This window comes from Falco cherrug, chromosome 4 (assembly GCF_023634085.1).
Source record: "Falco cherrug isolate bFalChe1 chromosome 4, bFalChe1.pri, whole genome shotgun sequence".
NCBI classification, from domain to species: Eukaryota; Metazoa; Chordata; class Aves; order Falconiformes; family Falconidae; genus Falco; species Falco cherrug.
Genome location: NC_073700.1, coordinates 46,920,368 through 46,947,625, shown reverse-complemented (window position 1 = coordinate 46,947,625; position 27,258 = coordinate 46,920,368). Strand labels below are relative to the sequence as shown.

Here is a 27,258-nt window from a genome sequence, read left to right as displayed (position 1 = left end):
GATGCTCAGCACAATAGAACTGATAAATACGAAGGCCAAAAGGCTAGCGCTTCTTTTCTGTGTTTATTATACCATATTGGTTTTCTACTTACGAATTTAAAAAATGCGGAGTTCCTAAGAAGGGTCATAGTTCCCTCTCTCTTGCTTGTAAGAGGTGGTACCCGCGTATTGTGTGACTTCTCCATGACGCAGCCGGCGGAATTGAAAACTGCAGTTAATTTCTAAAAGTGTCCACTCTTAGGTTAATCAGGTACAGCATCATTTTTGTGATTGCTTTTTTTGTAGTGGTCTTAACGTAGTAAAACTAAACAAAACTTTTTAAGTGTTGCTTTTTCCTTCTGCATGACTTAAAAACCAGTTGAAGCCTTTATGATCCCTAAAGCAAAACACAACACCCAGTGAGTGGATTTGACTTTTAAATCATTGTTTTCTTCAGTCTTGCTGCGGTTATTTGTTATATATCACACTTGGTCAAACATTTATAAAGGTTGAACTAGAAATATTTTTCTGTTGAGTGGAATTTTCAGCACTTAAATTTTTTTTGTTGTTGTTGAAATGATGGAAAATCAGTAATAGTAAACTGCCACCTGAAACCTTGAAAAATTGCTACAGTGTTCACATTTTAGAATCTTTATTCTCATAGTGTTGTTCCTTATTTTTAAACATTTTTGAGCAACTTTTTGGTGGTACAGCAGAACTTTTTCACTTGGTCATTGAGAAGAAAATTACTTGAGACTTTTGAAACATAAGTTGGGATAAACCTTTATTTGACCAGTAATTTTGAATAATACTGTACTTCTAGTCTTTTTATTGATTTAATTTCCCTTAACTTATGTAATCTTTTGTTTATAAGTTAATCTGTTTGTGGGACAGAAGGTTTTATCAATTGTTTTCCATACTGTACAGTATATGGTTAAACATTTTGTATATTTAGTGTGTTTTTAAGTTATTGATTTGTTTTATATCAAATAATTTATTTTTCAGGTACCATTTTCATTTAAACTTTGTTTTTACATGGGTTTATTTTAAATAAAGTATGACACTGCTTTCCAAATGTCTAAAACGAAGTTGAATCCCATTGTGTTATTTTAAGACTACTTCTGTAAATTAACTTATTTTAGAAATAACTGCAAAACTGTACCAAGTTCATACTTTGGTTGTGCTTCATTTCAAGTGCTTGGAAATTTTCTGCAATGATTTTTAAGCAATTTAAAAAATTGGAATTTTCATATTGAAACAGTTCAAAGATTTGTTGAATGAAGCAGCAGCTTTGTAGAATCCTGTGGATGGAATTATGAGCATTGCTTTCTATATGGTATTTTCGAAATTAAATGAAGCATCACCTAGATATTTTACACTAGTGTTAATACTTAAATGAAATTATCTGTCAGTAGTGCAAAGGAGTTTTGTACTTTTGTCACATGTTCATTACTGTTTTTGTTGAGTACTTGTTTGGAACATACTCATAATGTTTTTAAATGATCCATGGTGAAAGGTGATGTACTTCAAAATAGAACTAGGCTTTTACTTAATTGTCATATTTTGTCTTTTTTTTTTTCCTGCAGGAATTGGATTATTGTTGTGCAATTTGGAATTTGGTATTTTTTTCAGAAGAATCTGGACTGTGTTCATGAGTAGTTACTCCACTAAAGATTTTGTTACTTGTAGCCTTATTAGAAAGGTGGAATTAAAAGAAGGCGCATGATTTCCTTTTTATTTTTCAGGAAAAAAATGTTGTTCTCTCTGTCTTACGGTGTTCGTCCTGATTAAACCAAAAAGCAAGCCCAGCTACACTATTACTCAGAAATGTCTGTTGAAGACAGCTCTTGGGAAGAAGAAATCCATCGGTCTTCAGGTCAGGCAGGGTACGCTGGTTCCTTTAGGAGGAACCTTCATCTGATGTAGGATAAGGCATCCTGATGTCGTGGCCACAGGGGAGGTTGTGCAAAGTCACCTTTTTAAGAAAGGCTGAGGAAAAGCCATGTCCTCTCAGCTGGAAAGAACCCGTATGCTGCTGTTGGCTCAGAACACTCTGTATTCAAGTCTTAGTCCCTTTTTTCACCCACGCAAATTTTCAAACTTTTGATCAATTGAAATTGGCTCCTCCTGATTTTCAGCAGCTGCCTTGCTGTGTTCTTCAGTCACAGAAATGATCGGTCTCTTTTCAGAGCTGGGCTAGTTATCATACCTTTGAGGTGTTGGTTCTGATTTTTCCCTTAATGACTTACCTGTGAAAAGGGATGTAAAATAAGAAAAAAGTAGTCTCTTGTATATGATAACATGGAATGGATGGCGATGCTCTTTTTTCAAAAGGAAACCAAAAGATTTAGTGCAGACCTGTTAACCCCCACTTGGAGTTTCTGTTTTTTTGCAGAATTCCCAATAAATTCCTGGCTTTAGACTCTTCCCTCACTTGCTCTGTTGTGGGGACTGTTGGGGTGTCACCCCCTTCATTTCCAGAATACTAGGGTAGAAAAAAAATAAGGGGGGGGAGGGGGTGGGGGGAAGGTGTTAAATTGTGCTGATTTCCATCTCACTGGTACATCAGCAAGCAAGGCAGAAAAAAATGTCATCCTGTCTTTGTGTTTTTTCCTGTATCTCCAATCTTTAAAAAGCAACATGGAAAAATATTAATATTGGGAATGTCCTCCTGGGTCACGTTAATGTAAAAAAAACCCAATGAGGGTTTTGTCTCCAGCAGTGGCAGCAAGAGCAGCTATTTAAGGAAAGGACGTTAAGCCTGGCCACCATCCCCTCTTCATTCCCCTCGTGCTTCCCCAGCACACACAGCAGTTGGATGTCAGAGGGGCCCTGCCTGTTCCTCATACCTCTTCTCCTTTTGCTTCTTGGTTTTTGAATCTACTTTACTTTTCCTTACACTGTCTTCTGCTTTCATCACTTGCTGACAGCAGGAGACTGGAAGAAAAAGTGGAACGTTTGGGGTAACTTTTTTACATGTGTGTGTTACCCGTGTGCAGTTGAATGAAGGTGAATAAATAGCAGCGTTCCACTCTTCGCACTGTGACATGTTTTCTTTGTTTATTTCCTTTTAAAGGATTTATGGATAGAAGCAGTGAACTTAGCAAAATGGGAAATCTGAATCTAGTTTGTCAGAACATAAGATCTGTGTTTTAACTGTGACAAATTTTGTTGCAGAAAAAAAATATTTGCCAATAGATTTATTTTTTTTTTTGCCAGAAGTTATTTGTTTGAATTGTGAGCATAGGACATACAGCTTTAAATGTTGAACTTTTCAAAATGGATTGACCTCTCTGCAGAGCTGTAGGTGGAGCACTTACTCTCAAGAATATGTCCTCAAACTAGAAATTACAAGGAAATTCACTGAGTTTAATAAAAATTAGTTTGGGGCTTCCTGTGTAGGTATCAGTGGACCTCTTAATCTTACTTTAACTGAAATTCTGTTTGAATGTGTTGGAACAGATTCCGCCCCCGAGTGCATGCTGCAGCCAGCGTAGCATTCAGCCCGTGTGTGCTACAAAGAAAGATGATAAAGGAGAGAGCAAAGCAGCAATGGGCTTAGGAGCACTGTTGAGTCAGCATAAACGGTGCTGAGCTGCTTCCTTCTCGTAGACTTCGGTAGGCTCCAGCTCAGGGATCAGGGAAGGAGCGTGCGCTCGCGCTTGTGGGATTTCCAGGCTGCATTGCAGGTGCAGCCATGGTAAGTAAGCGTGCGTGCTTCTCTAGAGTCATGGCACAAACAGTTACGGTCTCGATCTAACCAGACTTCCAAAATTTGGGATGAAACGTTTTTGTGACCATACATCCTACTTCACCTTTCTGTCCCAGATGGTTCCTGCTGCTTTGCATCTTCCAAGAGACGCAGTACACGTACACGTGTATCCCTGTGCGTGCATGTGTGTATGACAACGTATGTAGACTCTATTTATAGATACTTTGTTTAGAATCCATGTGTATCTGTTAATTGTCTGTATTAGCATTGTGTGTCTGCTGTGTTGCGCATATATGCTATTCCACATGCCTACACAGTATGGAAGTAATTAATACAAAGATGGATATCCTTAAAAATCTAAGTTTTATATAAAACTTTATAAGGTATTGTTAAAAACAGTACAGTAATATGATGAGCAAGCTATGGAAGTTTAAGAAAATTAATCTCCCGCTGGATGAAAATTTAACATCCAAATTTTTATCAAGTTTCTCTTGAAATAACTCTAGAAAATGGCCACATCTATATATTATATCTTAATATTTCTCAGCAGTGGTCCTGAAATGCACAATATCACTGCTTTTCAGGGAGCACCTCCCATTCGTTTCTCCCTGTGACACAAAATGCCATCACTTCTTTGGCAGTCGGTGACTTGTGAAATAATTTTCCTTTTGGTTTAAGCCACCTTTACTACTTTTTTTTTTTTTTTTTTCACCCCTTTCTGTTTTGACCATATTTCATGGGCCTTAATATTTTAATCCTTTCTTACTGCAGGAGTGGAGGAAGGAAGACAATTCAGCTTCGAGAAGGACTGTGATTCTAGTGAAATGGCAGTGACTGACGGCGTATGCCATGGCACACAGCTTGGTTGCCTGGGGTGCATCCCCAGGCCCTACTCCCTCCACCCCTATCACTGGATTCCAGGACAGACATCCTGGCTGCTTGTGCTAGCTTAGGTAAAACACATGGAAGCCTTGCCCAAGTGTCTTAAGTGCTTCTTTTCTGCAACAAGGCAAAGTTAAGGTTTGAGCTGCGACACATTTTGATGTCTTTGTCTCGGTCAGTCACTCAGCTAGCTCGTAAGGATTTGCACCGGTTGTTTTATCGCAGCGTCTCCAGTGCTGTGATAGTTCCTAGGGAGCGTTCTGCCCGTCCTTATTTGCGTTCTGTGTTATTTACACGCAGTAATTCTCAAAGGCAGTGCAAGAGATGCAGGGCGAGGTGGAGTCTTGTTCTGAACCTTTGTGCTTTCCCCTTGGTCTGGGTGTACAGCATGCTCAGCTGGGCATGTTGGAGCCTCGCGTGCTGTTGGACTGCCGGTGGCCTTGAGGGAGGAATGTTTGCCCTGAATTTGGCCTCTCCACGTTCATAAAAAAAAAAAAAAAAAAAAGTACTGACCTTACAGAAGAACAGCTCTAATATCCGCTGCATGGAATCTGATTTCCCAAGATACACGCTGGGTTTGGGTAAGGGAATAATGCAAGCTGGCCATATCCAGGAAAGAACAAAAAGGGAAAAGGACAAGGTTGAGGTTTTTTTGTTGAATTAGTGAGATTAAGCAGCCTGACGTAATTTGTGAAACAGCTTTGCAGAGAGTAACTCAGTGACGGTCTCGTAGCTGCTGGGTGTTAAATGCGGCAGACGGAGGGTGTCTGTGTAGGAGCATTAGCAGCAGCGCTCCGTGTCGGTGTGGGGCAGCGAGCTGTTCCAGTGGGAAATCCAAGTCATTTCACTTGTTTGCTCCGTGGGGCAAGTGGGCAGCGTCTAAATTGTAAGTAAACATTTCATTGTCCAGATCAAAGGAGGAAAAGATCTGTGTTGCCCTAACAAGAATGAGGATGACAGGGTTTTGCTCAGAAGCGTTTGGCTTTTGTAGTAGATGTGCTAGAATGGGATCATCTCGCCTGCTGGCCAGTGCTGCTGCAGCTGCTGCTGCTGCTGGAGCTGTGCTGTCAGCTGGGCTTCTTGTTGGAGCTAGCTGAACGAGAAATTCCTTCCAGTGGCCACACTTCCGTACTGTTGGCACTCATATCTGTGCAAAAGCTTAATAGATTATGAAGATGATGCGATACAGCTTCAGAAATGTTTTTGTTGTGAGAGAATTTTAGATACTGAAGTCCTAAAAACAAAACAAAACAAAAAAACAATAATTCTACGCTATTGTAGATGTAAGTGAGACTCCAAAGGTGAATTCTGGATATCGCTTTAGGTCATGGTGTAGCTATAAATGCTCTCAATTTCCAGCATCTTACACCAGCCCTCCACGATCATCTGATTTGTACTGGTAAAACTGTTGGTAGGATTTACTTAAACTGGCAGCACAGGAGGGGGGAAGCTCAGAGTGGCCAGTTAGTGATTTCTCTCACTTCCAAACAGGCTGGAGCAGGAGAGAAGCTGCTTGGATGTCTCGCTCCCAGGTGCGGTGTGCGAAGGGCTCACGTGGGAACAGGTAGAAGGGCTCAAGCCTTTTGCTGTGCTGGTAGTTTTCAACAGAGCCATCCTGCTTTTCTCATTCTGACAACGAACCGGTTGAGTGGTTTGGTGGATTTCTAGCTGGGGACTGGAAGCGAGTGTGACATGTAAGTGGAGGCTATAGCGAAATGAATCATGCACACAGAGAAACCTGTTGAACAGGCAAAATTTTCAACTTCGAACAGCTTAGCACCTCTCTAGAGTAAAGTTAGTGATGGCATCGCAGTGGTAACAGGCACGGTTTGCTGTCCAGAGCCAGCCAGGGGGTTGGGGTGCTCATCACCGAATTAATGTCCTTGTCAGAATTGCCTCTGTAAGACTGGCTTGGAGCAGCGTGTTCCTGATGGAGTTGCAGATGAAAACCAGAGGCTGTCCCTTGGGTGGGGGGCGCAGGGGCTCGTGTAGCTGATGGAGCACCTTGCTGTGGGTGCTGCCAGGGAGCGTCGGGCATTCATCCAGCCCCTGTGGCCAGAGACCTGCTGAGCCGAGGCAGTTCTGTCTGTCCATGACTCCTCGTAGCTGTGTCAGCGGAGGCACCTAAGCCTGAATTCTTCATTACAAAACAGGGTGTCGTTACGAGACCGGTTTTCTTTGTTGGGGCACCAGGGTGCCGGTGTGTCTTGTCCCCAGCCACAGCCTCGTTCAGAGGAGCTGGAATTACGTGGATGCAGGGGCAGCGGTGGATGTCCTCGGTGGGTTGGAAGGCAGCTGCAGTCCTCCTCAGGCTTTCCGATTTGTTGTTGGGTTGGTTTTTTTCCACTCTTCCTCCTGAATGTGGTTTTTTTATTGCTATTTGAGTACTTTGAAGTCCGATGGCTATCACAGTTACTCTCTTTGTATGATGATGGTGAGTGGTAGTTGTATATCCAGCTGTCAGGGCATTCCAGACACCTTTCTGTCGGTGCTTTTCTTAAAATAAAAACATTTTCTACAGGGCTGTAAAGTCTACGCCATTCAAATTCCTCACTGAGCTGCACCTTGTTACACTAGCAAGAACGTATAGAAGCTCTCAGAAAATTCAGAACGTCAAACAGGCGTGAGCTTTGTTCTTCAGATTGCACTACTACTTAAAGAAATGGTCAAACTTTTACATATCTTTGTAAAATAAGGCTGCTGCTGTGTACTTTGCTTCCATTTTCATTAGACCCCTTTCTCAGCTTCCAGAAGTTGATGCTGTAGTTTGGAAGGCCAGGACTGTAGAGCCTAAGATTTAAGGGGGGTGGGGTAGGTGTCAACATTTTTATTACAAACAGAACCCATGCAAATGAAGAAATAATCAAAGTTAGGAACATACCGCTTGTAAATTAGGGAAGGTAGAACTTACTAGCTTGCGTAACTGAAATGCTGAGCCCTTGCATTGTGCATTTTGAGTATTCTACGTGTTCATAGACTAGTTTTGTTATTTTGGTTTGCCTTTTACTTTGCATCACTCTTAATTCCATTCTAGAGAACTTTGGTTCAGTAAGGAGTTTAATACGCTTAAGTCAGTGACACCTAAGAGCTGCAAGCAAAGGGATAATGAAAGCATATACCTTGTTTTTTATTCTGGGGTTAGAGTACAGGACAGTAGTTTTCATTTTACACCAGTGAATTTGAATAGTAAAGTAATGATGCTAGGCTCTTACCATCTTTTTACTTTTTCTACCAGAGTCTCCTTATGTAGCATAAGACAAGCTACTCGATTCTTCTGATTTTACTCCTCTTCTGACCCGTTAGGTACCATCATCTGATTTTTTTAATCCCTATCTTTCAGAGTACGTGTGTGGGTTAATTGTTACAGTCTCTTCTAGCACTTTGAACTTAATATTTTAGTTGCATAATGTTTGGTCATTAGAATAACACAGTTATCCAGGTTATCCCTGTCTGCTAAGCCAGTGTATCCAACACTAAATAGCTAGTCGTACACACCCTGTTCCCAGCCTAGGTCTAGAGGCACGGGGAGCAACTGCATCTTGTGTTTTCTCCAGTAACATAATTTTTCCTAGCTGTCTCCCCAGATGGAGAGCAGCACATTGCAGCCCGGTTGTGTTGGTCTTGCTAGTGCACTTGATATTCCTTGTGGGGATGTGCTAAAGAAAAATAGTCAGGAGCCCAGAGCTCTTGCTTGTGTATTGGGAGGTGAGAAAAAAGTTCTTGGGAGGACACCTCTTCTGGTGGGACTCGGGGAAGAGCTGTGTGTTTGGATGCACTGAGGACGGGATGGGGAAAGGAGGAGGGGATTTAGTTGGTTTGTGTCTGCCTGTTTACAGGGTTCTTGTATGTTTCTCTGGTTGTTTTATATATTTTTATATTTATATTTATATATGGGTGGGGGGGTGGGGTGTGTGTGCACCTTTCTCTGTACATCTGGTCTGGTGCTGTAGAGAGGCAAGAACTGGCAGACTGAAAATGCCCCAGTACAGCGAGGAGCTTGTGGTGTTCAGCCTTGAGCAGCGTGACTCAGCTGGTTATTTCTGTTGCCTGATGCCTAGCTGTGTCACAACTGTGAGACTTAATTTGGCTCCTGCTTACTGAGCTGCTGCTTTTGCTAGATCATAAGGGGAAAGGGAGGTTTTGCGATTGCAGATTTGGAAGGTGAAATTATGCAGGTCCCTAGGTGAACCAAGTGTCTTACCTGTTCTCTGCATGTATTTTTTGTATCTGGTTGAAAAAGCAAGGGCGTTGAATGAGTGCAAAGAGATCTCTGCTTTTGTAAATCTAGTTATGCACAAGTGAGTAGTTGTTACTTGCAGAGGATATGTACAAATGTTTTATTTCCTACTGAAGAGTTCACGTATTGGAAATGAAAATTGGTGCTCAGGTTGCAAGAAAACACAATCTTGAAGAGCAGGTAATAACTGAATAATAGATGACTGGATGCAGGCATCCTCTTGGGAAGAATCACCGAGATATAAGCAGCAGAAACTAACAATTAAAGGTCAGGATTGGCGTTCTGTTGGCATGAGGAGGAGAATGATGAGGAATTTAGCCTGCCTACAGCTGTGAGATCAGCAGCGGATGTCTGCTGGGCTGTAAGTGCAAAGAGCATTCGTTCTGCCTGTCTCCAACAATTGCAGCCTATCGAAGCAAATAACTGTTGGAGGGTTTGGCGTTTGGAGGATGGACAAAAAGACAGCAAAATGGAGTTAAGATGTGGAAAGACAGTATACTGAAGGGGGGGGTTGTGATACTGCTGTTATTAATACTTTAGCATGAGAGTGTGGTTTAAGGTGATGCTTTGCAGATGATTGAAGACTTCAGGAGTATTGAAAGGGAAGCAAGGAGAATGGCCAGATACCCATTTTGTTGTGGTTCCGCTCAAGGAAGGACAGTGAGTAGAAGATCTCTGAGGTGAGATGGCCAGGTAAGTGAAGCAGCGAGTTTTGGATTGGGTGTAATGTTTCAACCCTGTCATTCTTTCCTCTCTGTGTCAAGCTATGGTTTGGGTAGTCCGTGTCTCAAAATCAAAGCCAAAATCTGGTCTTGCAGAGTTTGAAGGCTCAGCATTCTAAAAATAAATACCTCTGCTCAGACATGTATTTTAGAGTGGGATTCATCCTCTGGACTCAAGCAATTAAAAATCTTGGCGCCCAGTCCAAGCCCATCAGTAAGAGACTTCAGAAGACAATTCAATGTATGAGATTTACTCTGGTGGAGGTGCCTGTCTCTCACTGCTGACCACAGGGGACTTCACTTGTGTATGTTAAATGAGACGCATAACTTCTAGAAAACCAAGGTAAGTGTACATTGCACGCCTGGCGCCAGGACATCTGCGCTTGCACAAGACTAGCTGACTCCTGACACGGATTTTGGAGCATCTCACCCAGGGATGTTACAGCATCCTTCCCATGCTGAACACCTGGGCGGTTTGCACATGGAGAATGTCAAAACACGGTGAGATGCAACATGGTACAGAATTGCCCAGACTTGTTAAGAGCCAAGCTAATGAGTCAGTCAGACACCTCTGCGCTGTGTTTGGCGCTTAGCTGAGGAGTAATGCGCTCTGCTGGGTGCTCTGCACGGTGGTGGTATGTCTCGACAGGAATCCTGAGTGCCCAGCAAAGCTGCAGATGCATTTGAACGCTAGATAAAGAATTTCTAAAGTAGAGCCGAACGTTTGTTGTGAACGGGTTGCAAATGATGCTGTGAACGCGGGCATTCCCGTGCCGTGTCTTATTTTGCTGTCGTCCCACTGCAACTTCAGTGGGATCTACTGAGTTGGGTGGCAGTGGGGAGGAAGCACCTGCCTGCAGTAAGGGCTGAAACGGTTTATTCTAGAATGTTTTAGCATCACAGCAGACAAAATGAGAAGTTCCTTAAGGAAATAAGTATGTACAGTGAATCGTAAGAGAAGAGGCAATGACAGACAACTCCCAGCACACATTCAGTAGGGAGCCATTTAGTGTAGGTTACATACTGCTAATTTAAAGAAGAAAAAAAAAAAAAAAAAAAAAGGTAGTTAAGCCATATATATCACTTAGAGCTGCTTTGGAAGTCTGACTTTACAGAGGAACCTGGTGTTTTAATAGATTTAAATAAAGACTTTGAAAACTTCTTGTGGAATGGAATTTTCAAAAAGTTATTCTAGAAAACTTGCACGGAGTAATTTTGCCACGGCTAGTATTTTAAATTAAAAATTGGTAGGTTTGGGCCTTTTTTCACATGTTGTTTTGATTTTATTTTGCCACGTGCTACAATACAGTTGTTTTGTTCTTTTTTTTCAGTTTCAATAAAACACAAACCGAGGTACTTTTTTAATCTGAAAGAAAGGAAGGTAGCAGTGCACTCTACTGACTGTATAGCTCTTCAGATGTTGCTGTGCTACACTGTACTATGGTTTATACATCCTAAAAAAGACGTACAAATCGTATTAAAGTGAAAATCCCTGATCAAAACTTACCACTTCTAGAAATTCAGATATGTAAAAATAATTCGTGCTCTGGAAGACATCTCGTAGCACAGAAAAGAACACGTTCTTGAAGATCAAGGCAACTTAAAACCTGGACTGCAGAAACACGCTGGTGTCTCCTGCGGGAGGCAAACCCTCGGGCTCAGGGGTCAGTTTGCTGCAGATTCATTTAAGTTTAGTGTTTATGCGGAGCCACATCCTCAAGTTCCACCAAAACCACTGGGGAAATGTCATTCCCTCATCAAAGCTCGTATGGCTAAACAGGTGGGTTTTCTGCCAGGCGTTGGGAGGTACTATGATAAACCCCATCATAAACCATTGGGGCGGGAGGGATGAGCTGGGATGCTGCAGGGAGCTTGTCTCTTAAAATGCGGTTGGTTATATTTCTTTTTTGCAATATCATAACTGCACCTGTTGAAGAATAGTTGGATGCTGATGGTTAAGAAGGTATCAAAAAACCCAGGAGGGAAGGATAAGAAAGGTCAAAGTTAGCAGCGGTACCTGCCGCTTACCTTGGCCGTGATTCTGATTTTTTGAAGGCTTTTGGAAGTGAATGGAAGACTACTCGTTTTTGTGCAAAAGCTGGTTTATGATATTTAACAACTTCTGCTTTTCATTTGGCAAAAGTGGAATTACCTTTTCTTCTGAGTTAGAAGATATTTTAAAACCTCCGGCTCCAGCATGAAAGGATCATGCACAGGAAATTTTTTTCTTTATGTGCAATTGGAGAGTAGTTAAATGATGTTAGTGGGAGTTTTAAGCTGCTTCCACGAGTCCTAATGCTGCGGCAGTAAAGACAAAGCAGGAGGGACAAAAGGGATGAGATGGCATTTTGAGAGAGAAATTAATCCAGTGACATGAATTGTTGGGACAAAAGGCTTTTGTGGAGAAAGCTGCCCTGGGAAGCCTGGATTTTAAGGCTGTAATTGGAATTTTAACTTGGGGACAGATCCTTAGCTGGGGAAAATCTCCACTGTTGCAATTGGGCCAGGTCAATTAGTTTCAGTGTAATCAGAGGGCCAGTAAAAACCCGCGTGCAGCTGGTCCTTCCACCCCTGCGGGTACAGTGGCTCTCGCTGTCTGCGCCGGGAGACGAAGACTTGGACCAGCTGTGCCGGCTTTGTGGAATGGCTGGAAAAGCCAGTTCTGTCCAACCTGAACTTTGAGCTCTAGAGAAAACGTCGCTTAATTTTAGTTTTTAGATGAGAACCTAGTAATAATAAAAAAAGCAAGTATCTTCTTTTTTTAAAATCTATAATAAAGAAAGTGGAACCTTACGGAGTGCAGCCTGGCCAGCAGATAGGGGCTGCTGACCTAAGGTGTCAGATTTTGTCCCATCTCTACCGCTTTCTCATCTCGTCCAGTTTTCCAGTACCTGCTCAGCTCCCTAACCTTTGAGAAGAACGGAGCTTGAAGAAACGTGAGGCATAAAGCCCTCAGCTCCCTGCCAGGGCAGCTGGGTCCTCGGCTGCGGGGAGGAGCTGGTCCCTTCCCCCTGCACACAGGGGCTCCTCGGGGGCGTCCTGGCACGTCCCACGGTCTGCAAAGGATGGAGAGGGGTTTTCCATTCTTTATGCCAAGTAAGGCCTTTATCTTGCAGAGCAATGTCAGCGTTTAGCACCAAGATCCCGTTCCCGGGAGCAGGACCGGTGTGACCTACACCTGACAGATGTTGTACTGAGCTCCTGTCTGATCAAACAAACTTTCTTCGATCATCTCGATCACATTGTCTTTGGGATGCAGATGGGAGCTCTCTGCCGAAGGAGACTTGTCCGTCTTGCTTACTGTATCCTGCTGCAAAAAGAAAAAAGTAGTTTTAATTTCTTAAGCGAGCCTGTGTGGGGTGTCTGTGCAGTCCTTCTGCGTTCCCCTGCTCCCCCGGACAAGCTGTACGTACCGTGGGGGTCTTCGGTGCAAAGTCTTTCTCGCAGATGTGTGCTATGATGCCAGCAGCCAGAGCATCACCGAGGACGTTGGTCATAGTTCGGAATCGATCCCTGGAGGAGAGAGAGCTGTGAGGATGCAGTTGGTGGCCACGGCTGACGCGCCCAGGATCTTTTATGGCTTTGAAATATGTCATAGAATTGTGGTTTGGGTTGGAAGGGGCCTGGAAGCCCACCAGTTTCAGCCCCCTGCCATGGGCAGGGACACCCCCCACCAGCCCAGGTTGCTCCCAGCCCCATCCAACCTGGCCTTGGGCACTGCCAGGGATGGGGCACCCCCAGCTGCTCTGGGCAGCCTGCGACAGCATCTCACCCCCCTCACAGTGACAATTCTCTCCCTAATATCTCCTCTAAATCGACCTTCTTTTAGTTTAAAGCCATTCCCCCTTGTCAACCTTTATCCCTAATGTCTCAGCCACTGGTTTTGCGAAGGGCAGGTGGAGGTGGCTGCGTTATTGCTCCTGCAGTGCGGAGGGACAGCGGCACGTGCGATGGCTGCAGGGCCAGGTACCACGGGGCGCCTTCTCAGTGCATAGACCTGCCTCTTCTACCTCCCAAACTGATGCTGGTGTCATTTTTGCTCAGCGTGGGGATGAGCTGCCACACCAACTCGTAAAACTCCTTGAGAAGCTCTTGCTGGCGCAGCCGCAGCACCACCGTTGGCCCCCGGCACAGGGATGCCAGTGGCGTGGGTGCCCCGTGGTGATCGCCGATGGAGCTGACCCTGTGCTCTGATGTTACAGCTCTCCCCTGGGAAGTTAAGCTTCCTTTTATATGGAAGAAAGAGAAAAGCAGCCGGGACGCTCGCCGTTTCTCTGCCCAGAGTGGCTGTGAAGTGCCAGCCAGCCCCCCACATCTCAGCTATGGAGAACTCGGTGTTTACTCCGGTTTTTCACCAAGCTGATTTGCTTTGTTTTTATCCTAGTACTTCAAAACGGCAAATTTCCATCTGTCTGGCTTCTCTTTGTCGGTGACAAACGTAACGAACCATCCGTTTCTATCTCAAGATCAATCTGGTCTTCATCCAGCAAGATGAAGATGGTCTGCTTGGAAGGTAGGCTTCCTCCGTGTTGGATGCAGTCCTTGGAAAATGTCATCCTTGCTTTTAGAAACTCCGGCAATGTTTTATTTCTGGTGGCATATGGGTTTAAGAGAGAAGTTGCTTATTAAATGCAGGAGGGGGGTTTTGCTACATCTGTTCAGGAGCTGCCTGATTTTCTGCTCTGATCTGGTGTGCAACCATCTTGAACTTTACCTTGTTACTGTTTTGACATGACATCTGTTCCTCTCCCCTTTCTATTTTTTAATTGTGAAAACGCCAGTGTTTCAGAACTGGAAACAGCAAACTGGGTGAGCACGTATTATAAATAATTAGCAGTGGTTTATGGTTTATCATTGGTTTCTCTGATTTGTTTTCTTTTTCTTAGAGATTGTTTTCTTAAACACTTGCCTGTTTCCACCCCTTTGGTTGCTCTCGTGTGGTGGTAGCATCTTTCTGGCTAAATTTTAATTTCTTCGTTCTGTGAAGCCAGATACCTTTCCCCCTGCCTTACCTAATGTGTTCCTCTTCCAGGAATAATATTCCACCAAAACAAGTACTGTACCGTCCACTTGGCTTTGGCTTTTGTGGAGTCCATCCTCCTTTGCTGACAGAGTGGACCAGAGCTTGGAGAAGACCAGGACTGGAGGTATTTTTAGGGAATACGCTAATGAGCAGCCTTGCATAGTAATGCTTCGGGAAAAGACCAGGCGCCTACTTTCCTCCTTTTCTACCACTCGCTATGGAGGAAAGCAGCGTTCTTTTGATTTCTCAAAAATATAAACATCTCTTAGGTTTTGTTACTTGTTTGAGACCTCCAACAAAGATGTGTTGTACAGTTGGATAGGAATTTAGATGAAAGATCAGGACAAGCCGGGATTTTAGACTGGGGACCGACCTTGAGAGGGTGGCTGAACACCATTGCCACATCCAGCCCGTACGAGGCACCGGGCAGCACCCTGGGACAGAAGCACCTCGGGGCAAACACTCCTCCAGGAGATGTAGTTATCAGGGGCTATTTCAAGAAAATAATTGGAAAATGAAGAAAGACTCTCACACTCGGCTCCTGGCCTGGTTCTGTGACCCCTCGGTCTCCGTTTGCCCCCGTGAGAGCTGCTTCGGACGTGTCATCACGAAGCGGTGCTGAGCACCTGCCCGTACCTGCCTCCCGAGAACACTTACAGCGCCCAGTCCACTGCGATGATGAGGGTGATGTCATCAGTCGGCAGCCCCACAGAAGTGAGCACGATGACCATCGTCACGAGTCCGGACTGGGGGATGCCGGCCGCCCCTATGCTTGCTGCTGTTGCCGTTATACTGCAAAGTGGAGGCAGCCACACAGTTATTTTTTTTTTAAAAGAGAAAAAGAAAAAAAAAAAAAAGCACGTTTGCATGGCAAAGTTATTCCTGTATGGAAGGATTGGACCTGGCTGCCTCCACCTTCCAGCTCCCTGTTGCTTGTCCCACTGTGCACCGTGGCCGATGGCTTGCGGCAGGTACCTGGCACCAGGCTTACTTATTTTCACCTAGAGAGCTGCTTTATTTTCCTGTTTATAAAACGATATTACATGCCTGGAGGGGAGTAAATTAAACCTGCAGAAACCCTCTGTGCTAGGATCATCCACCCCGCTGCAGGTGCTGACCCGCTCTAGCCGTGCCATCAGCTCCCAGTTGGCTTTTGCCTATGGGCCAAGCCTTTGATCCTGTGCAGCCTGTCTGGGTGCAGAGCCCGAGCCCTCCCTGGTGCTCAGCACGGGGGCTGGGGGGTGCTGCACCTTCCCCTGCACCCCAGCTTTCCAGCCAGGTTTGCAAGATCTGTGCCAAACCGGAGAGGTGTGAGTGATGGTTGTGTCTGTACCTATGACAGAGGGAAATAATTCAGCTGCTGCAAAACCCCCGTTTACCTTATCGTTATAATTTGTCCCAAATCCAAGTCATATTCGTTGACCTGGGCGATAAAGATGGCAGCAACCGCCTCGTACAGCGCAGTGCCGTCCATGTTGATGGTGGCACCCACGGGGAGGACGAAGCGTGCCACGCGCCTGTCGATCCTGTTGTTTTCCAGGAGACACTTCAGGGTGATGGGCAAGGTTGCGGAGCTGCGGAACAAGGAGCGGTCAGTCAATCCCTGCTGCTTGCACCAGGCTTCACGGATGGGAGGCAACGCGATGGTGCAGGGATAGGAGTTCTCCTGCCGGTAAGTGCGGCGGCACCGGTACGGGGGTTGCTGCACCCATCAGTGCTCAGCCGGGTGCTGGACGTGCCTGGCCACGCCGCGCAGTGCCGTGTCTGGATGCCGGGCGTTCAGCGGGCACCACGGGCTCTGCGTGGCTCCGTCCCCCACAGCCCCTCCAGTGTTGGGGTCCGGCCAGACCCCTCGTTCCTCTGCTCCGTGGCTGCCCCCCGTGCTTGCACCCCCTGAGCATCTTCTTTCCATCCAGCACAGAGACCTGAGCTGTCACGCAGGAGCCGGGACAAGGACGGGGAGGAAGAAGACCCAGTGGGAGGAAGGAAACGAGTGTGGAGAAGAAGCCGATGGGAGATGGGGACAGCTTTTCCGAAAGGAGCTGGCTGGAGAGCGGGATGCGACTGCCCCCGCCGTGGGGCTGGGCTGGGGGCACAGCTCCCCCCACCCGTGTCGGTGTGGGGCAGAGACCCTGGTGGAGCCGGAGCCCCGAGCTCAGCCCAGAGCAGGCAGGGGCACCCGCAGCGGTGGGTGCCGGGGGAGGTGGGCACCGCCGGGGGAGTTTGTTGGGGTTACATGAAGAACCGACATTGGAGAGGCCAGAAAAACCCTGCGGAGGCAAATGTTTTCTAAGAAAATGTTTTGGTTTGTGTGTGTGTCTCCCAGAAAGGTCCGTAGTTCCTAATGTAAATTTTCTTCATTGTTATAAAGAGTGTTTTTCAAGGAAAATTAAATAGATAAAAATAATCTAAAATTATAAAATCTTACAAAAGTAGACAGCGCTTTTCTTTGGAGGAGCTTGGGGTGCATAGGAGTTGATTTAAGATTTTCAGCAAAGCTTTCGGAAGAGCTTTTGATGTTTTCAACTAAAACCCAGGGTCAACCCCCCTGCATTGTTCTATAAAGCACCTACAACCGTCCTGTTTTGAATTATTGGCAATAAAACTGGCCGCAGCAATCGCAAGAAGCACACAGGCACAGAGCCACCACTGATTTACTTGGGGGGAAAACCCCGGGAGAGGGTGAGCGGAACGGCACTGCGGGCTGGCTGAGTCCGAAGGCACCCTGAGACCCTTCTCCATCCTGCTTCCTACTAAAGCTGGGAGCGATCCCATTTCAAACAGTGCTGGAGCATCATTTTTCTTTGCATTGCAGCTGTTTTCCCACGGCTTGCCCGGCTGTACACACGGCCGTGCCGCCCTCCACTAACCCAGGTACCTTCCCGGCTGTATCCGCAAATTTCAGCCACGTTTTCATACCTGGAAGATGTAGCTAAGGCGATCAACAAGGCTTGCAGTATCCCCTGAATGAAAGCAAAGGGGTTTTTCTTGGTGATGAGGGTAAAAAGCAGAGGTAAGAGAACGGCTCCGTGGATGAAGAGCCCTGACACTACTGTAATAGTGTATAATCCCAGCTTCTGCCCAATAACCGATGGATCTTCCATCTCCAGGATCTTGCCAGCGATGAGAAATACGATGCCAAAGGGGAAGTACCTGCAAAGAAGAAGCATAAAAAATTACTTTACGAGGTGCAGGAATCATTGCCGTGCTACACGAGGGTCATGACGGTGTTTGGTACCATGTGGTCCAGTCGTGGGCAAACCCACCCAGTGACCACGTTGGACACTTGCAGCCATCAGACCGGCATTACCATTAGATAGAGGTAAGAAAATAACAGAATGAATCAAAACCAGGTTTACCAAACTGCCATTGAGACAATTTTCATAACGGCTTCATTCAGGCACTGGCACACGTTAACCAGCGGGGTTCCTCGCTCACCCATTTTTCCCAGGAGAAGTCCTGCAACCGAGCAGATGGGTTTAGTTACTCACCAGAAGTAGTGTCTGTCATGCCAAGCGTCTCAAGGTTCTGGTGGTCACCCAGTGGGTTTCACAGGGCAAACTCCCAGCAGGTCAGACTTAATACCAATTTCCACATGGTCTTAGAGGTCACAGTAAGTCTCTGCTCCCAGCAAATACAAGCAAATGGCCTTTTCTCAAAAAAAACAACCCACCAAACTGCACAAACTGGCACAAAATTGCCCAGTGTTGAACCACGTTGCTTTGAGGAGCAAGGAGGTTTCCCAGGTACCCACTGAGCAAAAGAAAAATGAGTCTCTGAGCATTTGCCCATCTAGTTTCTAGCCCAGCACCTCTCCTTTCTGTGTGGTCCCATCAACTAAAATTCCTTCTGAAGTACAAGGGTCTGCTTCAGTCTGGGAAGGAAGACAACGGTCAGGAACTTGTCTCATCCCTCTTGTCCCTCTGGGCTGAGGGCTCCTGGAGACCCTTGGCCGGTAGCTGGACCTCGTGGCTTGCACAGGAAAGAGATGAGATAGGGTGACCTTTGTCAGGACTTTGAGAAATGAGGCAAGGCTTGGCGTGTTTAAATCTCAGCTCTCTGGATATTCATCCAGTGTTTTGTGGTCATAACAGCTGGTTTGAAAGGCATCCCTTGTTCTTCAGGTCCTCCAGAGAGCTGCTTTGGAGAAGGTGACCCTAGCAAATGGACAGGGTACTTCAAGGAACTTTTAAGTTTCTGCCCTTTCCTGGATTTCAGAAGCATTGGAGATGGGTGGCGATGCTTGGTGTCAGCCATCGCTGGAGCTGTGGTACCATCCACAGCACGGACACGCCAGGTATCCAGCGCCTGCTGCGTGGACACCTTGGTCTCAGGTCCAGAAAAACTGCCTAATTTTGGAATAGGACACAAACACCCTTTGCTGAGATCTCACCCAGCTTCCACTTGGCCTCCCCTCCTTGCTGCGAGGAGGAGCTGATCCCATCTCCCATGGCACAGGGCTGCATCGCCTGGCCTTCTCTGTCCGTCCCCCTCATTCCCCCCCCCCCCCCTTTTCTGCCAGGCAACCCCCACCAATTTGACACCCCCCTGCAGTAAAGCTGCCCCTGGCTGTACTAATGCCCTTGTCCAAGTTGCCCATCCCTGGTGCAGGTGCTGATGCTCTGCTGGTCTGTGGCTTCGTGGAGCTCTGACCCATCCCGTGCAACACCCAGGAAGAGCAGCCGGGTGACCAGGGCTGGCTCGGGTGATCCTGCCACATCCTAACCCAGCGCTGATCCTCACTCCCACGCTGGCAGGGTGCTGGGGTGGAAATCCCAGAGGAGAAAAGCGGCTTCTCCGTGCCTGTTTGGCTGGGCAGGAGGGGGACACGTGTCCGTGAGCAGGAGCTTGGCGCAATCCCTGGGTGTCTGGGTCTGCAGATAGGGTTGGACCCTGGGCCAGGAGTCTGCCATAGCCGTCTCTTTTGTCCATAAGGATCTTTACGTGGATCTGTCTCTTCCCAGTCTCGCTGTGTCCGTCTCCTCCAGGCGCTGGCTGTACCGTGGCCATTAATACTGGCCGCGCTCCGGCCCCGGTGGCAGGCTGGCGCGCTCCGGTGCTGTGCTACCCTCAAATCCCCTAATTGGCTTTTTGGTTCCTTATACACTAAATTCAAGCTCTTTGCCCTCATCTCTTAATCTCCACGTAATCCTGACCCCATGCTCGTCTCATCTCCTCCTACTCTTTCCCATCCTGATTCGTCCCTTCCTTTCTCACTCAGCCTCGCGCCCAGTGTCCTGCCTTACGCTTTGAGTCAGCTCCGAGTTCCTCCTTCCCATGACTTTCTCCCCTTTAAACCTTCTTCCTCCCTCTCCCTCGCACGTGTCCTCTCCATCCAACCTCTGCCCCTTCCCTCCTGAGCCGGCTGCAGAGCACCACAGCCCCGCAGGGTTGCAAGCTGCTCCACGCGGGAGGTTTTCTTACCTTCTCCCGAAAATCCTGTTACAAATTTCCACACGTTTGTGACCACGCACTAATTCTGACCCAGCTTCCACCCGCTGCCTGCCCAGGGAGTTTGGACACTGCCGGGGGGGGGGGGGGGGGCTCACGCCTTTTGTAACAAGCTGGGCCACCAGGAAACCTCTGCAGAAGTTACAACTCCCCTCAGCAGACTTCGTAAGAAGGACTCGCCAGCTCAACGTTATGATTTGAAAACCCTCAGGACCTTGGGTGTGAAGGCTCCCATGGAAAATCCAGGAGGAAAACAGCCTCCTCCATGCCCAACCCCTTTTTTGAGCTCCGGTATGGATGGTGCCCTCAAAGGTGCTGGTACAAGCTCCCCGCTGTGCCCCGTTCCCCAGGGACTTGAGCAGTTAGAGCTCCAATAACCTTGTCCCTCAGCATCTCTGCATCGGTGGCCACAGCAGTTGCCCCCCCGTGGCTGAGCACCCCTGCAGGCTGGGGCACAGCGCCGAGCCCCCTCTGCACCGCGGGTACCTATCGTTGCTGAGAAGATGACGATTCCCAAGACGTTCATCTCGTTGTTGGTCCCCGGCAGAGTCCTGTAGGTCATCTCGGGTGGCGGCGTCAGCTCGAGGAACACAGGCCGATGAATTTCAGGGTTTTGGTCGTCGGGTGCAAAGTAAATAAAACTGAGCGATTTCGCTGGGATCTTTGGCAAGACGGGAGACTTCACCACCGGGACAAGAACGGTTCGGTACTGGAAGAAGAGCAAAGCAGCGAGGTCAGGGTCCTGCTGGCAGGGGGCTCCACGCTGCTGTGAACGGTGCTGGTGGTGCTGGGGGTTCAAAGTTTGCTTTTCAGGCGGTACAAGGTGAAAAGAGCAGCACCCTCCCACCCTTGTGTGCCCACCCTGGGGGGAGCAGAAACCTGGGGACAGGCAGGGTGGGGAGGAAGGGGGCTGGGTGTGGGGAAGAGCCCCCAGGTGGGGAGAGCAGCCCCCCGCCCCGGAGCTGAGCTCCATCCCAGCCGCTCACGGTGAACTCACCTGCTGGAATGAAGCTTCAACCAGGTTAGAAGGAAACATGTTCCTGTAAGAGAGCAATGGCGCGGGGGTCAGAGCACGCTGTGAGCCCCCAGGGAGCAGCCTGGGGGGCGCCTTGTGGCGGGGCACAAGGCCGATGGGAGCCCCCTTACAGCCAACAGCAGCTGGGGGGTCTCTGCGAGGCTGGTGGCGAGGAGAGGCTGGGAGGACGATGATGGGCAGGACTGGGAACCAACTGGACTCATGGAAAACCCAAGGCTGGGACAGACATCAGCCCCTTGTGCAGTGCAGGACCCCCTGGAGCAGGATGCTCAGAGCCTTATCCAGTCGCCCCAGTGCCTCCGGACATGGAGATTCTGACCCAGCCCCCGGGGCCGTGCTGCACCCCTTCCCCAGAGACCTCTTGTCCATCGGCTGCCTTAATCCAGTCCGCAGCCAGCTCCGGCTTGCTTTTCCCTTGCTGGGGGCTGCAGGGCTTGGCACGGCACGGCTGGGGGGGCGGGGGGAGAGCCCCTGACCTTTGCAGGGAATTTTAATCCCTCTGTTCCCTCCTGCTACACCCCGCTTTTCTGGTGGCTCTGGGAGGAAAGCTGGGGGGGTGACAGAGTGGCCAGAGGGACATGTGTGGGGAGAAACACCCCCACACCGCTGGGCTCGGGGCTGCTGGTGCCTGGTCAGCTTGGCCGACGGCTCTCCCATTTCCATCCTGGTGTCTCCTGGGAGCCCAGAGCCTTGTGGGAAGATCTTGGCTGTGAAATGCCATCGTCAGTTTGGCTCCTCGTGAAATCCTGCAACATACCTGATCAAATCCAGTAACGCGTCGGCGGAGCTGAGCACCACTTTCCCCACGGAGTAGTTGTCCTTCTGGGCAGCTGCGCCGGGGTGGATGCTGACCACGAGGATGATCCCAACGGTCACTGCCATGAAGGTGGTCCAAAGGTAGTAGGTGATGGTGATCACCCCCATCTTCCCGCAGGCCTTGGAGTCCATGCTGGCCAGCCCGGACATGAGGCTGCAGCAGAAAAGATTGTGGTCAGCATCTGCTCCCAAAACTGCACAGGGTGCATCTGATGGGGAAAAGCTCCAAGGTGGGAGAAGTTGCTACAGACATTTTCTTAACCCAAGCTTAAAGGCATCACCAAGCTCTTGCACATCCACGTGCCTGTGCCTGCAGGATCTCACGCCCAGGATGGCCTTGGGACCCCCCAGGCTGGACTGCAAAGCGCCCCAAGTCCCTTCTCAAGGTCTGGCCAAGTTTTCTGTTTTCTCCAAAAGATAAGAAGTAAACGTTCTTAGTGGACTTTGATGGTGAAGAACTAGCACTGCCCTTTTTTTGCGTGACACTGTTCTCTTAAGTCTCCGACACCCTGTGCTGCTGCCGTATGTCACTGCGAACGGCAAAGAAAGGTATTAGCAAGGTTTATAGAATCGTGGTGGGGACAGACCCCGCTCCCCGGGGAGAGAGCTGCTGGTTCAGACTCCACGTACACATAAGCTTTCCTAAGAAGTAGCCCATAAGCTACTTTTAAACAAAACTGCTCTAAAAATAGGGAGGGTATTACAGGCTGCACCAGCAGGGGTGCTGGTACTGGGGGCAAATGGGACTGCTGGGGGGCTGCAGCGTGCCCCATGTGCCCCCAGCCCCACACCGAGCTCCTGGCTGCTGACTTTCACCGCTCCAGCCCCCGCCCGGGGCTCTGCAGAGCCTGGCCCAGCCTGCTGACAGCATCTGGCGGTGGTCCAACAGCCCCCCGGTGGGACGTGATAGAGATGGGGGCTGAGAGGGTTAATGCCACCCTTGGGGACACACAAGGGACGGGTGGCTGAGGTGGTGGCCTGCCCACAGACCCCCTCCAGCAGCCACATGTCCAGGAGGAGAGAGACCCTGGGAAGCTCAAGAGAGGCCACAAAAGCAACGTGGAGGTGGGTGACACTTTCCAATATGAGGCTTGGGGAGCTCCAGAGGTGAGCCCTGATGTGGACAAATCCTTCCCCACCGTGTGCCCAGTCCCCTCTGGGACGGTGCGTAGAGGGAAGACACCAGTTCACCGTCATTCAGTAATTAAAAGAAGAAAAAAACCTGGTTCAACGTGCAAATCAAATCCTGGGAGCCCTGTGCAAATCCCGCATCCACAGGCGGGAGAGGGGTTGCCTGGGATGAGCCAGCACCACTGAGCTGCGAGAGGCTGAGAGCATCCCGAGAGCCAAGGAAGACCCAGGCAGCAGGGCAGGGGGTGTGAAATCCTGGTGGGGAAAAGAAAGCAGCTCAACAAGGGCTGATGCCAAAAAAGATCAAGTGGGGCCAGGATAGAGCCACTCTGCTCCCAACAATAAAGCAAAGGCAAATGAGACAGCAAGAAATCTCTGAAAAACAATGCAGAAGTGACACGTCCTCAAGGGAATGTAGAGCTAATTGTTTGGGTCTTTATAACAAGCACGTGCCAGCAATTGCTTGAATTATGTAAATCCATATAAGCTTTTCAAGACCTTGCTTAGACTTTCTAGAACTGGACAGGCTCATAAAAGTGGGGTTTGCAAACGCAGACACAAGACTGAGGGGTGCTTGTTGTTTCTACCCAAACTATCTCAAAACGCTCTAAGTCAGGAAATCTGCTTTGCATTTAAACAGCTGCCCATCACCAACTGCCCAGGGATGGTCCCAGCACCGCCAGCTGGCTCAGCCCAAAAAGAAGGGAAACACCCCAGGCAGCGCAGGTGTCTGACCTGGGGGCTGGTGTCTACCAAGTCCAGGTGAGGATTTCCATCGCTGGGAAATCATGGGAAAGAGATGGACACCAAGCCAGGGGATGCTGCTTGGTACCTGGCTGCTGCAGGCCAGGGTTATTCTCACACCAGGCAGTTGGGGAGTGATCTCCAGGGGGGGTCACAGGGCAATCCCCTGGGTGCGATGGAGACGGTACTTTAGAAGCAGAAGATGATGTCTCACCTGGAGGTGATCAAGGGCAGGATCAGCATCTTCAGCATCCTCATGAGGAGTTCTCCAGGGAAGGAAAAGTACTGCTTCTCCTGCAGGTAGAGCAGAGCTGCTATGTCAGGTGAGAGCTTAGCAGACGCTAATTGCAGTTTAAGGGCTTGAACTTGATAAATTTGCCTTTTTCCCAACCAAACGCAGCTCTGAGCTGGGTTCTGACACGGCAGCCGCTCCTTGAGGCACTCAGAGGTGCCGTTTCTCTGGCTGTCCCTTAACAGGAGCTGGGTCAGGGGTGGGAAATACTGGCCACGTGGGGAAACCTGGCTGTGAACCGGGAAGGGCATGTGAGGCTGGTCCCCTCCCAAAAACATCCATGGGGTCCACCACCCTCTAGGCCATGGTCCCCATGGCCCCACGGCTGGCTCCTCCTGAACGCTGTTGCTCTTGTTGAAGAGCAGAGGCTCGACCGCATGTGCAACGGTGCCCTGGTGCCAGCAGCAAACGGTGGAAAAACCTTGTGGCTGCAAATGGCAAAGCCGAGCTCGGGGAGAGGCCTGGGTGTCTGGGGGTGTCCACCCCGTGGCGTCTGCCCACCACTTGCATTCCTCACATGGGTGTGGGGAAGGGCTGCCTGGAGAGAGACCCCCGAAGCCAGGATTCCACAGCCATGGCCAAGGGAAGAGTGAGGAGTCTGCGAGACCAGCAGCCACCTGGCCAGCATCCCTCCCTCCCTTCCTCCACCCATCTCTCAGCAGCAGCCACCATCCTTTTGGCTGCTGAGTTCCTGCCAGGCCTCCATCCACCCACCCCTCGCTCCATCAATCCACCCACGCCTCGCTCCATCAATCCACCCACCCCTCACTCCATCAATCCACCCACCCCTCGCTCCATCAATCCACCCACCCCTCGCTCCATCAATCCGTCCATCCCTCACTCCATCAATCTGTCCACCCCTTGCTCCATCAATTCATCCATCCCTCGCTCCATCAGTCCATCCACCCCTCACTCCATCAATCCATCCATCCACCTGCCCTCCCTCCCCTGCTGCCCCCCAGCCCTTGTGCCGCTGTAGAGGTGCCACGTTGCTGAGATGGCCCCAAATTGAGCAGGTACTTTTGGTTACTCCCAAGTAACCAGCCCCACTGGGCTTTAAGGGATGCCAAACTATTGCAACCAGTGCCCCACCGGCTGCCCCTGCACCGAGCCACCCATGTGGCCCACGCACAGCAGCTCCTGTTGGGCACAGCCATGGGATGCCCAGCTAGGGGCAAGGAGCCCCCGATTTGAACAGCATCTCTTTTGTCAGGGGGTGTCTCAGCTTCGTGGCACTTCCCCAGGCAGGAAGGAAAGTGGGGACCGGCTGCTCCACCCCTCGTCTGCGGATTCTGGGACAAAAGGCTCTAACAGAGAAGTGGCTGCTGGGGACCAGGTGCGGGGCTGTGGCAACAGGGCAGGACAGGAGGGGGGCAGAGGACGGGTGAACTCGGTGCATGGCAGGGCGAGGGGCAGGAGCCCCCAGCCTCAAGCCCAGTGTGGGCGGCTGCTGCACTCTTGCAGGTGTGTGCTGGGATGCAGGGAGATTACACCCAGCCTCAATTAAGTAACAAGATCATCCCTGCTGCGGGCAGTGATGCTGAAGTGCGTAATGGAAGTGGCAAAGCTTTGCTAAGTCCTAGCGAGTGACACTGGGATGTTCCAGCGCTGACCGAGCTCTCCCTGAAGCAGCATCTCTCCTCCCGGGCTCAGCCCCGTGGATTTTAGTGCCGTGACGTTTAACAGCACGATGCTCCTAGAAAGTGCTGAGCAAACGCACCTCATTTTCTCCAATGCATTTGTCTCCAAGGTTCCTCAGAGGAAGGTGACCCCTTGGAGCCCCCAGCCTCTCTGCCAGCCACATATTGATTTGCTGGGCCCTCTCCAGAAAGTGGAAACGTTCTTTGGTTGAGCATCTGAGCAGCTGGGGACAGTAACAGCGGGAGCTTACCCCTCACACCCTGCACTGATGTTTGGGTTGGGGGGATTCTGTTACTGAGCATCTAGCAGCCAAGCATCCTTCCCCCCCTTCCCATCCCCACCCCACCTGAAGGCTCCTGGAGCCCCCCACTCCCACCTTTGGCATTTGTTGGCAGTTTTTTGGTAAAAAAAAAAAAAAAGTCAAGGGGAAAAACCTGCCCCGAGAGGTGGTTTTCTTGGGCAGGAGCCTCTGCTTTTGGGGCTGTGCCCATGTGGGTCCTTGATGGTGATGCCTGGCTGGCACCAAGGCTGGTTGCCCCAACCGCCCTGCTCCATCCCCTTGCTCCCATCCCCGTCCTTACCAGCTCCGTCAGCTCCAGCACCCGCAGCAGGAACCCCAGCAGGCACCCGGTGGCAACCGACAGCATCGACAGGGTCAAGAGGCCATTTTTATGCCAGAAAGCCCGTACCCACTTCCAGATGTGCCGGAAGGTGGTGGACAGCGAATTCAGCAGAGCTCTCCTGACCCGCTCCCACATGGTTGTCCTCAGCTGCCCAGGCGATGCCCCTTGGAGCAGCTCCCGGCGCTCCGCATCGCCCCTGGGTGCTGCCGCGCCGACGGACCCCTGCCCTTTGCCGGGAGCCCAGCGCTCCAGCAACTAATCTCCGGGACCAAAAGCTTCAGGGCAATGTGGGAGCCTTTCCCGTAATGGAAAGTGACGTCTTCAACTGGTTAATCTGTGCTTGGCATCCCGCCTGTGCTGGTTAACCAAACCCTCCCCGGTTAACCCTCCGCCCCCCGGGGCAGGGGCTGTGTGCTGCAGCCTGGGTCAGGGGTTCAGCCCTGGCACCCCCATGCCATCACAGCTGATCCAACAGGATCTGGGTCCTGCCATCAGAGGCTGCCACGGGGTCTGTGCTCCCACCGGTGCTGAGCATCCCCCACTCCTCCCCCACATCCATAAAGGCTTCATGAGGGCAAAGCTTGCAGGGGCAAATCGCTTCCCAAGAAACTGGAGAATCCCCCAAGGTGACCTGCTCATCCCACCAGCCTGAACGTTCCCCCAGGAATATCTGCCCCAGCAGACCTGCCCCCCAGCAGCTTTGTAGGGAAGCTGCCTCGAGGCTGCAGGATGCTGCTGGGACTGATTATTATGTCGATCACCATCGCTGCCCACAATATTTTAGAGTATTTCTGTGACCGGTTTTACTCCGGAGTCTCACTGGGGCAGAAGAGCGGTGCAGGAGGCAGCTGAAGGACGAGGTGGGTCAACACCCAGGGAAGGGAGCGCTATTCCCAGGCTGAGGATGCTCTGGGAATGGGAAAATATTGAAACCTCTCTGAATTAAAACCTCTCTGGCCCAGATTTTAC

General features: G+C 49.5%; 2 protein-coding genes across 10 annotated transcripts in view; one reads left to right on the top strand and one right to left on the bottom strand.

The window, feature by feature from the left end:
* ELAVL1 (ELAV like RNA binding protein 1) overlaps positions 1–16,962 on the top strand; it is a 58,949-nt gene extending 41,987 nt beyond the window's left edge. Inside the window, exons 7-11 of one of the 8 annotated variants that reach the window (XR_008731940.1) lie at positions 1,566–4,644; positions 9,384–14,045; positions 14,565–14,679; positions 16,096–16,227; positions 16,472–16,962. The gene's annotated coding sequence lies outside the window, so the exon portion shown is untranslated. Of the gene's footprint in view, positions 1–1,565; positions 14,046–14,564; positions 15,270–16,095; positions 16,228–16,471 lie in introns of all 8 variants that reach the window. The other 7 variants (XR_008731937.1, XR_008731939.1, XR_008731935.1 and 4 more) reach the window with 7 other exon arrangements.
* LOC102046349 (excitatory amino acid transporter 5-like) lies at positions 12,694–27,160 on the bottom strand. 2 transcript variants are annotated; one of them, XM_055708376.1, is made up of 11 exons: positions 26,248–27,160; positions 23,948–24,027; positions 21,800–22,012; positions 21,004–21,046; positions 20,493–20,715; positions 17,915–18,014; positions 17,475–17,708; positions 15,935–16,129; positions 15,213–15,347; positions 12,946–13,045; positions 12,694–12,842 (listed from the first exon to the last, which is right to left on the bottom strand). In XM_055708376.1, exons 1-11 carry the CDS (start codon positions 26,422–26,424, stop codon positions 12,705–12,707), a joined length of 1,638 nt encoding a protein of 545 aa, XP_055564351.1. In that variant the 5' UTR covers positions 26,425–27,160; the 3' UTR covers positions 12,694–12,704. The 2 variants fall into 2 exon arrangements, with proteins under 2 accessions (XP_055564351.1, XP_055564352.1); XM_055708377.1 differs by lacking the exon at positions 26,248–27,160 and adding an exon at positions 25,746–25,987.
* Between the last annotated feature and the right edge of the window lie 98 nt (positions 27,161–27,258).

What these genes read in the sequence shown, in the direction of transcription:
- LOC102046349 (XM_055708376.1), bottom strand. Translation starts at nt 26,424, where the DNA reads ATGTGGGAGCGGGTCAGGAGAGCTCTGCTGAATTCGCTGTCCACCACC. An exon ending in CTGCCCTTGATCACCTCCAG is followed by an intron (nt 22,013 to 23,947) that starts GTGAGACATCAT and finishes TTTCTGCTGCAG; the next exon opens with CCTCATGTCCGGGCTGGCCA. An exon ending in ATTGTCTCAATGGCAGTTTG is followed by an intron (nt 17,709 to 17,914) that starts GTAAACCTGGTT and finishes TCTTCTTTGCAG; the next exon opens with GTACTTCCCCTTTGGCATCG.